The sequence below is a fragment of the Entelurus aequoreus genome, linkage group LG09, assembly GCF_033978785.1.
Source record: "Entelurus aequoreus isolate RoL-2023_Sb linkage group LG09, RoL_Eaeq_v1.1, whole genome shotgun sequence".
In the NCBI taxonomy this organism is placed as follows: Eukaryota; Metazoa; Chordata; class Actinopteri; order Syngnathiformes; family Syngnathidae; genus Entelurus; species Entelurus aequoreus.
Window position 1 is genome coordinate 66,291,987 of NC_084739.1, and position 13,849 is coordinate 66,305,835.

Consider the following 13,849-nt stretch of genomic DNA (forward strand, 5'->3'; position numbering starts at 1 on the left):
CTATGGGTGTTATCGCGAGATTATTTTTTTATGCACCGGAAGTACGCCGTCCTACCTCCGTTGTTGTTCTTCTAGAGTGAGTGTTTTATCGTTGACTAAATAGTTGAATGTTTACACGCTGTATCGCTCTAGTACATTCGTGTATAGGTACTTTAAGCTACGGACCACATTGTGGTTAAGAAATATTCGCGCCTTTTACGTGTATTTTCGCCGGTTCTCATGCTGCTAACGTGTTAGCATTAGCTTCATACGATGCTAGCCGCTTTAAGCTAGCGGCAATAGTTTGTTAACGACACGCGTCAGTCAGACGTGTTATCTCGACTTTTTACTTCAACATTAGCTTCTAGCTCGGTTTGTGTGTGTTTTGTGTAAGCCGAATCCACCGCCGGGATAGTTGCGTTCCTATTCGTCCCCGACCGTACCGCAGCTTCAGTAAGTGGCCGTAGCTTAGCCACGATGCTAACATGCTAACGGTGTTTCCCCACAGATGTCGGAGGACTTGGTGAAGCAGCTCGGCAGCTACAAAGCTCAGCTCCAGCAAGTTGAAGTCGCCTTGTCCACTGATGCGGACAATGAAGACCTCCGCAAACTACAAAAAGACTTGCAGGTGTGCACATTATCACAGCAATGCTTCATTTTGCTGTAATCTCGGCTTCTGTCATTTAACTGCTTTCATTCCCTCCTGTTAAATGTTTCCTAAGTAGGCCTGGACCGATAACGAATTTTGCTCGGCGATAATAATGACCTACAAATCGTTGCCGATAAACGGTATTATTGTCAATATTATTTTTGAGAGCAACTGCACCACGGATGAAGTAATACATGATAACAATGCATGTGTAGGTGGGCTGCAATCACGTGACCTAGAAGCACATCCGGGCACTTCTGGGTCTAGGGTCCCGCTAGGCCAGTGTTTTTCAACCACTGTGCCGTGAGATACCATCTGGTGTGCTGTGGGAGATTATCTAATTTCACCTATTTGGGTTAAAAAGGTGGAGTTTGCATGTCCTCCCCGTGACTGTGTGGGTTCCCTCCGGGTACTCCGGCTTCCTCCCACCTCCAAAGACATGCACCTGGGGATAGGTTGATTGGCAACACTAAATCGTCCCTAGTGTGTGAATGTGAGTGTGAATGTTGTCTGTCTATCTGTGTTGGCCCTGCGATGAGGTGGCGACTTGTTCAGGGTGTACCCCGCCTTCCGCCCGATTGTAGCTGAGATAGGCTCCAGCGCCCCCCGCGACCCCGAAGGGAATAAGCGGTAGAAAATGGATGGGTTAAAAATATTTTTTGCAAACCAGTAATTATAGTCTGCAAATGATGTGTTGTTGTTGAGCGTTGGTGCTGTCTAGAGCTCGGCAGAGTAACCGTGTAATACTCTTCCATATCAGTAGGTGGCAGCCGTTAGCTACCGTATTTTTCGGATTATAAATCGCAGTTTTTTTTTTTTTGGCCTAAGGCTGCAGCTAAGGATTATTTTTCTATCGATTAATCTATAGATAATTTTTTTCGATTGATCGGTTAATCTATAGATTATTTTTTCGATTAATCTATAGATCATTTTTCCTTTTACAGATTATTTTTTTTATTTAAAATGAAGATGAAAAAATAAATGTAGGCCCGTTTTTTCAAAAGGCATGGCTTTTATTTACAAAAAAAAAAAAAGTATGGCCACTCAGTCAACATTGTCAACAACATGACAAAATATTCAGTAACAATGTAAACATTTAAAACTTTTAACATTTAACAAAATTAAAAGTATCTTATTGGATTTTTAATGTACAAATATAAAAGTAAACATCCAGTGCAAATCTTAATATTCTGCAATAGTATAAGCATTTCAAAAGTAAAAGTATTGCTTATTTTGCTTTAAAATGTGCAAAAATAAAGATAAACATCCAATACAAAAAAGTGCAAAACGAAATATTCTGTAACAACAGTGTAAACATTTCAACAAAAGTGAAAGTATTGCTTATTTGCTAAAATGTGCAAAAATAAAGATAAACATCCAATACAAAAAAATGCCAATATAAATATTCTGGAGCACTGTAAATATTAAGTATTGCTTTTAAAATGTGCAAAATAAACATCCAGTCCAACACAGTACACAATAACCAATTCTACTCATTCCAGTGAGTGACTAACAGTTGTAATGAAGAAAGGTTAGCATGTCTACATGCTCTGGTTCTTTTCTTGTTTACAATATTCCCAGCAGCTGAAAATAGGCGCTCAGAAGGGGTCGATGTGGCTGGAACTGAGAGGTAATTAGCCTTCACCTCAAGCCAGGACTGCGAGTGAGCTGAGCTGCAGTTTAAGTTTCTAGAAGGTCAACGGGCTCATAGTGATGTTACTAGTAGTTGACTGGGAGGTGTTTATTATCATTTGGGGAGAGTCCGCTGCCTGATGCTCACCTGCTAAACACCTATCTGCTCCACGCTGAAGCGCTGACTACATGCGCTCTGAATACGCACTGCAGATTGGCTGGTAACGTTTTGAATACGCACTGCTGATTGGCTGATAATGCTTTGTGTGTACCAATCAGATGGTTGTGTGGGTGGGACAATGCTGCGTGCTGAGACAGAAGCAGAAGGAGCAAAGCAGCTTGTTAAGACTTTAGCTTTAGCTTAGAAACTCGTTCGGTACACCCCCGTACCGAACCAAAACCCCCGTACCGAAACGGTTCAATACAAAACACGTACCGTTACACCCCTAGCAGACACAAATGACACATTCATGTTTTTGTGTAATGATGACAACGTATACTCGCGCGGACGATTGACTAGTTGATGGTTGATGGTTTTCTTTTCAAATGTTTGTTCATAGCCGTTGTGCTGCTATGATAGGCCATTTCCGCTCGACACAGTGTGCATACAACAACATTATTAGGCCGTGTATTGAAATTCTCCCACACTTTTGACAACTTTTGGCGTGCTTTTTCCCCCTCGCTCGCACAGTCTGCTTTGCGCTCCGCCATGACGGTAGTGTGACGTAAATATGCGACGCGTCGACACACACAAACGCCGTCGACGTATTTACGTAACCGAAGACGTCGACGCGTCGTTTCAGCCTTAGTTTGGCCGGTGGTGCGATTTATACTCCGGAGCGACTTATGTGTGAAATTATTAACACATTACCGTAAAATATCAAATAATATTATCTATCTCATTCCCGTAAGACGAGGCGAATGTCAGCAATCGTCACACACACGTCAGCAATCGTCACACACACGTCAACCAATAAAAATTTGGCGGGGGCGGGTCATGGCAGAAGTGCATTGTGGGTCACCTGCTACTACGTCCGTAGCTATAAAAATGGATCATTTCAACATTGGCGGTAACTTATAAAAACTGACAAGGGCTGAACAAAAGTGGCACCGAAAAGGGACTCATATACTGCAGATTACAAGCTGGATGTAGTGAAATATGCAGCAGAAAACGGCAAGAGGAAGCGGCGCATACCTTTGGAGTTGGCAGAGTTGTTTAGAAGCGACACAGAGGAAAAAGGTTTCATGGGATTTAGCGATTAGGAGTGACAGATTGTTTGGTAAACGTATAGCATGTTCTATATGCTATAGTTATTTGAATGACTTTTACCATAATATGTTACGTTAACATACCAGGCACATTCTCAGTTAGTTATTTATGAGTCATATAACGTACACTTATTCAGCCTGTTGTTCACTATTCTTTATTTATTTTAAATTGCCTTTCAAATGTCTATTCTTGGTGTTGGATTTTATCAAATAAACTTCCCCCAAAAATGCGACTTATACTCCAGTGCGACTTATATATGTTTTTTTCCTTCTTTATTATGCATTTTCGGCCGGTGCGATTTATACCCCGGAGCGATTTATACTCCGGAGCGATTTATAATCCGAAAAATACGGTAATTGCTTTGTAGATGTCGGAAACAGCGGGAGGCAGCGTGCAGGTAAAAAGGTGTCTAATGCTTAAACCAAAAATAAACAAAAGGTGAGTGCCCCTAAGAAAATGCATTGAAGCTTAGGGAAGGCTATGCAGAACGAAACTAAAACTGAACTGGCTACAAAGTAAACAAAAACAGAATGCTGGACGACAGCAAAGACTTACTGTGGAGCAAAGGCGGCGTCCACAAAGTACATCCGAACACGACATGACAATCAACAATGTCCCCACAAAGAAGGATAAAAACAACTGAAATATTCTTGATTGCTAAAACAAAGTAGATGCGGGAAATATCGCTCAAAGGAAGACATGAAACTGCTACAGGAAAATACCAAAAAAGAGAAAAAGCCACTAAAATAGGCGCGCAAGACAAGAACTACTCACAGGAAAACACCAAAAAACAAAAATTAAGTCACGGCGTAATGTGACAGGTGGTGACAATACACCTACTTTGAGACAAGAGCTATATTGATGCATGCTTGGTTATGCTTTAAATTCATATCCAACAATTGCGACGACGACATTTTATTGTCTACTGAGTAAATTTTTTTTAATGATTTCTGTTTGTGGTGTGCCTTTTGGATTTTTTCAAAGAAAAAAATGCGCCTTGGCTCAAAAAAGGTTGAAAAACACTGCATTAGGCCACTGTTTATTTATCAATGCAGATTTGGGTGTAAATTGAAAGGCTTAGAGCAGTGGTTCTTTTTTTTTCTTTAAAAAAAAAAAAAATCAACATAAAAAAACACAAGATACACTTACAATTAGTGCACCAACCCAAAAAACCTACGTCCCCATTTACACTCAGTCACACAAAAGGGTTGTTTCTAGGGCTGGGCGATATGGCCTTTTATTAATATCTCAATATTTTTAGGCCATGTCGCGATACACGATATATATCTCTGCATTTTGCCTTAGCCTTGAATGAACACTTGATGCATATAATCACAGCAGTATGATGATTCTATGTGTCTACTTTAAAACATTCTTCTTCATACTGCATTAATATATGCTCATTTTAAACTTTCATGCAGAGAAGGAAATCACAACTAAGTCAATTTACCAAAACTGTATTTATTAAATAGTTATTAAGCAGTGGCACAAACATTCATGTCATTTCCAAAACAGAAAGTGCAAGATTGTCAGAGACATCCTGGGCTCAGCGATTTAGCAAGCAAACGCTAGTCGATCCATAATTTTATCAACGGGTGGTAATCAGTCACGGTTTATGGATCATTTTAATTTAATACAATAATATAATCGTCTGGAGTTGAACCACGGTTATCATTATTACCGTTTATGTGCATTTAGTACAAACGCCTGCAAAGAGTGACCACTAGATTATAGAGTTAATTTTCATTTATCGTTGGATTAATTGATTTAGCGAACATCGGTCCAGGTCTACCCTCACACAGAATAAGGAACTGTCCCCTGTTCACCTGACCTCCATTATGTTTACCATCTTTTTTCAGGAAGTCATTGACTTGACAAAAGACCTCCTGGCCTCACAGCCCGCTGATGCTGCTCCCAGTACAAATGGCGCCCCGGCGGCTCCCGCCAAGCACATCTGGAAAGTGGGGGACAAGTGTTTGGCCGTGTGGAGTCAGGACGGACAGTGAGTGTCGCCTGGAACACGAATCATGCCATTGTTACATTATTGTCCACATCTTGAAGCTCTTGGAACTGTACTCACCTGCTTACAGTCGTGGTTCTTTTGCAGGGTGTACGACGCCGAGATCGAGGAGGTCGACCATGAAAACAGCACGGCGGCCGTCACCTTCATCAGCTACGGCAACGCCGAAGTGATCCCTCTGCAGAACCTCAAGTCGCGAGAGGACGGAGGCCACCTGGACGATGACTTGCTGGGTTTAAAGTCCAAGTCGAGGTACAATCAAATATATCTCCTTCAGCATCTCCAGTGCTTCCTGTGTAATGAAGACTGAGGTGAAAGTGGTTCATGCGCTTTATGTTTTTTTTTTTTTCTCCCCTCATCTCTTCAGGAAGGAGCAGATAGCCGAACAGCGAGAATATAAAAAGAAGAAAGCCCAGAAAAAGGTGCTGAGGATGAAGGAACTGGAGCAGGAGCGGGAGGACCAAAAGTCCAAGTGGCAACAGTTCAACAACAAAGCCTACTCAAAAACCAAGAAAGGACAGGTGAGATACATTATACTCTGACTTTTATTTTTACAAATGCATTTTGCCAACAATGTATACACAAATACTATTACATATACTACAAACCCCGTTTCCATATGAGTTGGGAAATTGTGTTAGATGTAAAAATAAACGGAATACAATGATTTGCAAATCATTTTCAGGCATGTGATTTTTCCGTCTAAAGTCGGAATTCCTTCTTTTTTAATCTCGGGGAAAAAAATAAAATTATCTCCCGTTTTCCCGTTTTTTTTCCGACCCTAAATCAAGATTCGAGACGTAGTTTATATTACGCCGTAGTTGATTGGTCGATATGTTCCTTGTGACCAATCAGGACATCTGTTATGAATGATGACGTTAATAACGTCATCATTCATAATGGTTACTACGGCCATTTTCCATATGCAAACAATGTCGGTTCTCGAGAGAAAGGACGCTTTACGAGTAAAAGAAATCGATAAACATGTCAAAAATAAGTTTCGATGGGACTGGATGGAAAGGGAAATCACTGATACTGTTGGGAAGAAGGAAGTTACGACTTTGTTCGGTGATTTTATTCGGAAAATCGATCGTCCCGGAAAGGTTTTGTACACGTGGTGTCATGATAATATTGACTATGGATCACGAGGTTTCAAGGCTTTGGAAGTACATGCGAAACGCCAAAAACATATGAAACAACTTGAAGCAAGGAAAACCAACTTTTCACTAGCTGGTACTTTTGGATGTCAACCGAAAGTGAGCAAACCTTACGGACTTCATCTTTTGTTTACATCGAGAGGAAAGATCCACCCTAACAACCCACTTCAGTTGCAGACAGGGTTGTTAATAATGAGGTAAGCTAAAAAATATTTGCTTGCGAAATACGCATGTTTGTTTGAAATATTAACCAATTATTGCTTAGCGAAATATAAATGGGTTTTTGTAAAAATAAAAAGCCACGTGAAAATATATTATGAAATTAGAGAAATTCAAAGAGTCGCATTATTGATTCCAGTTAACAATTTATTTGAAATTAATTTGCATTTAATACTATTTTGTAATATTAAGTTCTTATGTAGTCTCTTGAAACTATTGTCAGTGGTGTAACAATCTTGAAGGTAAATATTTTCACACTTGTTTCATGCAATATGTCAGTGTCCTCACATTATTATCATTTCCTATTTTCAAATATGAGTAAACAATACTGAACATGTTTAATTATTTTCTTAAATGTATATCCTATTTTGGCGAAAAGAATGAAATGTTTACATTACATGAACTGAAGTAATGTGGTAATACTGTAAATAAACTGTGGATAATAACACTGATCAATGTGACACCTGTGGATGTGAAATGAACACAAGATGTAAATATTAGTGACTAAATACTGTTGGGACTGAACCATTTACAGTGATTCATTAGGATAATTGGGTTATGTATGTTCTATTAATGATGTTTTCATGTCTTTAAACACTAAAATATTTTCTTCAAATGGTGCTGTCTTTGTTAATTTTAGCATGTTAAATTGGTGAAAAACCAGGAGCTTCGGGGGGCGTTGCCCCCCTTGTCCCCCCACCAGGGCACCGCCCTGGACCTGGCCTTCGTCCCCCAGACACCCGGAAATTTTTTCAGTCTTTTTCATTGTGGTCAAATCACATGCCTGCATTTTCAACCCATATTCAATTGAATGCACCACAAAAACAAGATGTTTGATGTTCAAACTCATAAAATTTTTTATTTTTTTTTGCAAGTAATAATTAGAATTTCATGGCTGCAACACGTGCCAAAGTAGTTGGGAAAGGGCATGTTCACCACTGTGTTACATGGCCTTTCCTTTTAACAACACTCAGTAAACGTTTGGGAACTGAGGAGACACATTTTTGAAGCTTCTCAGGTGGAATTCTTTCCCATTCTTGCTTGATGTACAGCTTAAGTTGTTCAACAGTCCGGGGGTCTCCGTTGTGGTATTTTAGGCTTCATAATGCGCCACACATTTTCAGTGGGAGACAGGTCTGGACTACAGGCAGGCCAGTCTAGTACCCGCACTCTTTTACTATGAAGCCACGTTGATGTAACACGTGGCTTGGCATTGTCTTGCTGAAATAAGCAGGGGCGTCCATGGTAACGTTGCTTGGATGGCAACATATGTTGCTCCAAAACCTGTATGTACCTTTCAGCATTAATGGCGCCTTCACAGATGTGTAAGTTACCCATGTCTTGGGCACTAATACACCCCCATACCATCACACATGCTGGCTTTTACACTTTGCGCCTATAACAATCCGGATGGTTCTTTTCCTCTTTGGTCCGGAGGACACGACGTCCACAGTTTTCAAAAACAATTTGAAATGTGGACTCGTCAGACCACAGAACACTTTTCCACTTTGTTTCAGTCCATCTTAGATGAGCTCAGGCCCAGCGAAGCCGACGTCGTTTCTGGGTGTTGTTGATAAACGGTTTTCGCCTTGCATAGGAGAGTTTTAACTAGCACTTACAGATGTAGCGACCAACTGTAGTTACTGACAGTGGGTTTCTGAAGTGTTCCTGAGCCCATGTAGTGATATCCTTTACACACTGATGTCGCTTGTTGATGCAGTACAGCCTGAGGGATCGAAGGTCACGGGCTTAGTTGCTTACGTGCAGTGATTTCTCCAGATTCTCTGAACCCTTTTATGATATTACGGAGCGTAGATGGTGAAATCCCTAAATTCCTTGCAATAGCTGGTTGAGAAAGGTGATTCTTAAACTGTTCAACGATTTGCTCATGCATTTGTTGACATAGTGGTGACCCTCGCCCCATCCTTGTTTGTGAATGACTGAGCATTTCATGGAATCTACTTTTATACCCAATCATGGCACCCACCTGTTCCCAATTTTCCTGTACACCTGTGGGATGTTCCAAATAAGTGTTTGATGAGCATTCCTCAACTTTATCAGTATTTATTGCCACCTTTCCCAACTTCTTTGGCACGTGTTGCTGTCATCAAATTCTAAAGTTTATCAGTTTGAACATCAAATATGTGGTCTTTGTAGCATATTCAACTGAATATGGGTTGAAAATGATTTGCAAATCATTGTATTCCGTTTATATTTACATCCAACACAATTTCCCAACTCATATGGAAACAGGGTTTGTAGTATAAATAGCTAATCTGCCCTCTGTTTTCAAACCAAGCATATATGATAGAAAGTTGCTTCCTATGTAGGGCTGCACCAAACTATTATTTCTTGGGTATTACTTTTCTTGCATGTAGAAACTTTAAATGCATGTTGTTTGGTCGGGGATACAAAAGAAAATCGCTTAAAGTTTTTTTTTAACTTCCTCCGCCATCCTGGAGACTTCGTTTGATTGCTTTTTAAGCGCCTCCGCTGTTGTAAAAAGTCATTTCTAATTTGCAGTTTACAGAGCACCTCAAATGTCTTAAGGGTGTTCTGATCGGGGTTTTATGCTGCCAATCCCAATATTGATCGTCCATAAGTGAGATCAGCTGATACAATCACACGCATTAATTGTACTGTGGGAGCTGTTGACTGTCATCTGTAAAAAGAAACATAAAATCACATTACTCTTTAGAAAGTGAGCCAGTAGTGATTATTCACATGTAAAAAATACCCAAGTGTTTATTGTCTATTGTGAGCGAACTGTGGTGCTGAATTTCCCCCAGGGATCAATAAAGTACTTTCTATTCTATTCTAGTGGGTCATACTACACATCTGGTTATTGATCCAATACAATGTAGTTACAGGGGACGGCGTGGCTCGTGCCAGCAACCTGAGGGTTCCCGGTTCGTTCCCCCAGCTCCCACCATCCTAGTCACATCCGCTGTGTCCTTGCTCCTGATGGGTCGTGGTTAGGGCCTTGTGTCAAAGTGTTTTGAGTACCTTGAAGGTAGAAAAGCGATATACAAGTATAACCCATTGGCCATATTAATACTGATACCAATACATTTGACTTTAAACTATTTCTGGCCACTAAATGATTTTGCTTTTTAATTTTTAATCACAATTCTAATCAGCAGAAAAAACACATGAAGCATTGTAACCATAGCAACTGAATATTTAAACTAGTTCATGATTGTCTTTTACTTCATTCAATTGTTTAGGCCGGTGTTTTTCAACTTTTTCTGAGCCAAGGCACATTTCTTTCATTGAAAAAATCTCGAGGCACACCACCAACAGAAAACATTAAAAAATGAAACTTAGCAGGCGATATTGACAATTAAAAAGTCGTTCCCGCAATTGTTGGATATGACTTTAAACCATAACCAACCGTGCATCAATATAGCTCTTGTCTTAAAGTAGTCTACTGTCACGACATGTCACTGGTGTTTTCCTGAGTTCTTGTCTTGCGCTCCTATTTTGTTGTTGATTGTCATGTCATGTACGGATGTACTTTGTGGAGGCCGTCTGCCCCACACACTGTAAGTCTTTGCTGTCCTCCAGCATTCTGTTGTTTACTTTGCAGCCAGTTCAGTTTTAGTTTAGTTTTGCATAGCCTTCCCTAAGCTTCAATGCCTTTTTGTTTATTTTTTGGTTTAAGTGTTAGATACCTTTTTACTTGCACACTGCCTCCCGCTGTCCTCTGCATATTGTGATCACCACAAACCATGTTCCCGGCATCTACACAGCACTTAACTACCTGCTGCCACCTACTGATATGGAAGAGTATTACACGGTTACTCTGCCGAGCTCTAGACAGTGCAGACACTCAACAACAACACATTATTTGTGTATTATAATTACTGGTTTGCAAAAAATATTTTTAACCCAATTAGGTGAAATTACATAATTTCCCACGGCACACCAAACAATATCTCACTAGTGTGCCGCGGCACAGTGGTTGAAAAACACTGGTTTAGGCAATATAAAGTCAAAATCCACTTGTCTCCAAAGACATATACCCTGAATTATCCAACTACCAAAAACAATCAAAAACTTATTTTGTGTAAATAAAATCTTATCAATTATATACTGCTCCTACCCTTTGTATCAACATTGATTTATTGTTGCTTTAATATTATTATATTTCTAGACTCTTATTAATCTACTTGTTATTTTCCTGTTAATATCTGTTTACTTTCTGCTGTAATGCGGGTAAATCTTCACTTCCTAAACTTTACCAAGCACTTATTTCTTCTGTTCCAAGATAGCTTAGCTTTGGCATGTTTCCTGCTTGTCTGCTGCTCTCTTGATCAATGTGGCCCGTTTCAGCCTCTTTCTCCAGTTCCACAGTGATGTTAAAACCTGGGAGAAGTGTTTATTTGCAGCAATTGTGCTCATATTAACACTGCTTATTGTGATCAGCATTGGAAGGCAGTGATTGGCGATCACAAACATTTCCACAGAAATTGGCCAATAATGATCTGTGGCCGATTGATTGGCACGCCACTTGCGTCCGAGCCCTATTTCTATGTAGCTAAATAAGTATGTAATATCTCGTGTTATTACATGTGTGTACCTAATCCATGCCTGTTGACTGTATGACATAAATGCTCCAATTATAGTCGGAGTGTTTGTTTCACCTGAAAAGGACAGGGTGTTAATTGGAGACGGGTGGGGGCTCAATATATACAACAACTTACCTTTATGACTTGAATAAATAACTTGGCGTGCACAAGGAGGTGGAAAGGAAAACAGCTTTCAGCGACCACGTGGCCAAGTACAACACAGAAGCAACATAACCAATGTTAACATGGCGTTAAGGAAGAAACTGCCAAGTCAGGATTAATTTGTGTGAATGCTTTGATTTACCATTGTAGAGAAAGTAAAGCAAGTGTATTGTGAGTTTCACATTAACAGCTGAGTCATATTTCATAATAGTAGTGATATGCTGAGTACTACTAACTGGAGGTGGGGCAGCTCATCGATTCTCCGATGCATGACGATTCATCGATTATTTACATCTGTGAAATAAAGTAGTACAGACGGTTCTGAAATGTGGCGTTAATGCTAATTTTCTCTAAACATTAGTCGGAGGTTTGGCGACTAGTGGGCCAAAGTGTATGTGCACTCTGGTTTCAGAAGGCACAACATTCAATCAAGTATGCCTGCTCGCACGTTTGGGGCTTTTATTATATCACTTAGCAAACATCTCACATATCTAGTCTTCCATATATATGTATGTGTGTATATATATATTTTTTTATATATATATAGGCAGCACGGTGGAACAGGGTAAGTGCTTGTGATTCACAATAAGAAGGTCTTGGGTTCGATCTCACTGCTCGGGGTCTTTCCGTGTGGAGTTAGCATGTTCTCCCCGTGACTGCGTGGGGTCCCTCCGGGTACTCCGGCTTCCTCCCACCTCCAAAGACATGCACCTGGGGATAGGCTCCTCCCACCTCCAAAGACATGCACCTGGGGATAGGCTCCTCCCACCTCTAAAGACATACACCTGGGGATAGGCTGATTGGCAACACTAAATGGTCCCTAGTGTGTGAATGTTGTCTATCTGTGTTGGCCCTGTGATGAGGTGGCCACTTGTCCAGGGTGTACCCCGCCTTTCACCCGAATGCAGCTGGGATAGGCTCCAGCACAAAGGGACAAGCAGTAGAAATTGGATGGATATTTTTATTTATTTATATATATATTATATATTATATTATATATTATATTAGGGCTGCAACTAGCGATTAATTTGATAATCTGTCGATTATTACTTCGATTAATCGATTAATAATCGGATAAAGGAGATACTACATTTCTATCCTATCCAGTATTTTATTGGGGGAAAAAACCGCATACTGGCACCATACTTATTTTGATTATTGTTCCTCAGCTGTTTGTAAATGTTGCAGTTTATAAATAAAGGTTTATTTAAAAAAATAAAAATAAATAAATAAACCTCTGCGCACAGCATAGATCCAACGAATCGATGACTTAATTAATCGGCAACTATTTTAATAATCAATTTTAATCGATTAGTTGTTGCAGCCCTATATTATATACACATATATATATATTATACACACACATATTAATTATATTCAATTTATTAATTATAGATATATAAATAATCAATTTATAATGGAATTGTGAGATGCCCAAACATTCCCTCCTCTACTAATGTCATTTTAAAGGGTTAATTTAAAAAAGGTCTATCAGGAGGTTGCCTACAGCCACAGCTGGTAGTGCCACTGTTTAGAGACGCATGTGGTTATTGGTTTTTGTAGACGAAGCACCTGTCAACTATGGGAGACTGCAGTTACTAGAAAGTTGTCAATTAGATCATTTTCAATATGGACTGTGTCTTGGCAGCTACTTAGTAACAATGTGTTTTTTTCTGTTCCAGGTCAAGAGGAGCATATTTGCCTCCCCAGAAAGCGTGAATGGAAAAGTCGGGGTGGGAACGTGCGGCATCGCCGACAAACCCATGACTCAGTACAACGACACATCCAAATACAACGTCAGACATTTAATGCCACAATGACCCCTCCCCCTCCCATGTCTCTTGTAAATACATTAACCCTTTCAGCGCCACGCTGAATGTAAGCCTGTTTTCCACGTTGTGCGTACACATGATCCAAGTTTGTCCAGTTCAAGAGGAGCGACTGGAATACCATTGGAATGTCGGTGTAGTTTTCTTAGTAGGAAGTACGTGACCCCGCTTCGCAATGAGGTCACAGGACGTAGACTTTGTGCCCTAAGTCCACACAGGCCACCGTGCTGTGTGTTTTCATTTCAGAGTAAATGCATCAATGACAGCAATGATGCCTTTCACCTCTGTATTTATAACAAGCAACTATTAAAAGATCCATTTGTTGAGTTTTATGACGTTCTTCTCGGCTCGTAGCTGCTCT

At 40.1% G+C, this 13,849-nt stretch overlaps 1 protein-coding gene across 2 annotated transcripts; it reads left to right on the plus strand.

Annotated features, from left to right (window-relative positions):
• On the plus strand, window positions 1–13,820 carry smndc1 (survival motor neuron domain containing 1). Of its 2 annotated transcripts, none has more exons than XM_062059199.1 (6): window positions 1–76; window positions 488–607; window positions 5,390–5,532; window positions 5,638–5,802; window positions 5,918–6,071; window positions 13,342–13,820. In XM_062059199.1, the coding sequence occupies exons 2-6, from the start codon at window positions 488–490 to the stop codon at window positions 13,477–13,479; spliced, it is 720 nt and encodes a 239-aa protein (XP_061915183.1). In that variant the 5' UTR covers window positions 1–76; the 3' UTR covers window positions 13,480–13,820. The 2 variants fall into 2 exon arrangements, with proteins under 2 accessions (XP_061915183.1, XP_061915184.1); XM_062059200.1 differs by lacking the exon at window positions 1–76 and adding an exon at window positions 124–432.
• The last annotated feature ends 29 nt before the right edge of the window (window positions 13,821–13,849 follow it).

Coding starts and splice junctions, on each gene's coding strand:
- smndc1 (XM_062059199.1), top strand. CDS start 488: ATGTCGGAGGACTTGGTGAAGCAGCTCGGCAGCTACAAAGCTCAGCTC. Junction 608..5,389: donor AACTACAAAAAGACTTGCAG/GTGTGCACATTA, acceptor ATCTTTTTTCAG/GAAGTCATTGACTTGACAAA. Junction 5,803..5,917: donor GGTTTAAAGTCCAAGTCGAG/GTACAATCAAAT, acceptor TCATCTCTTCAG/GAAGGAGCAGATAGCCGAAC.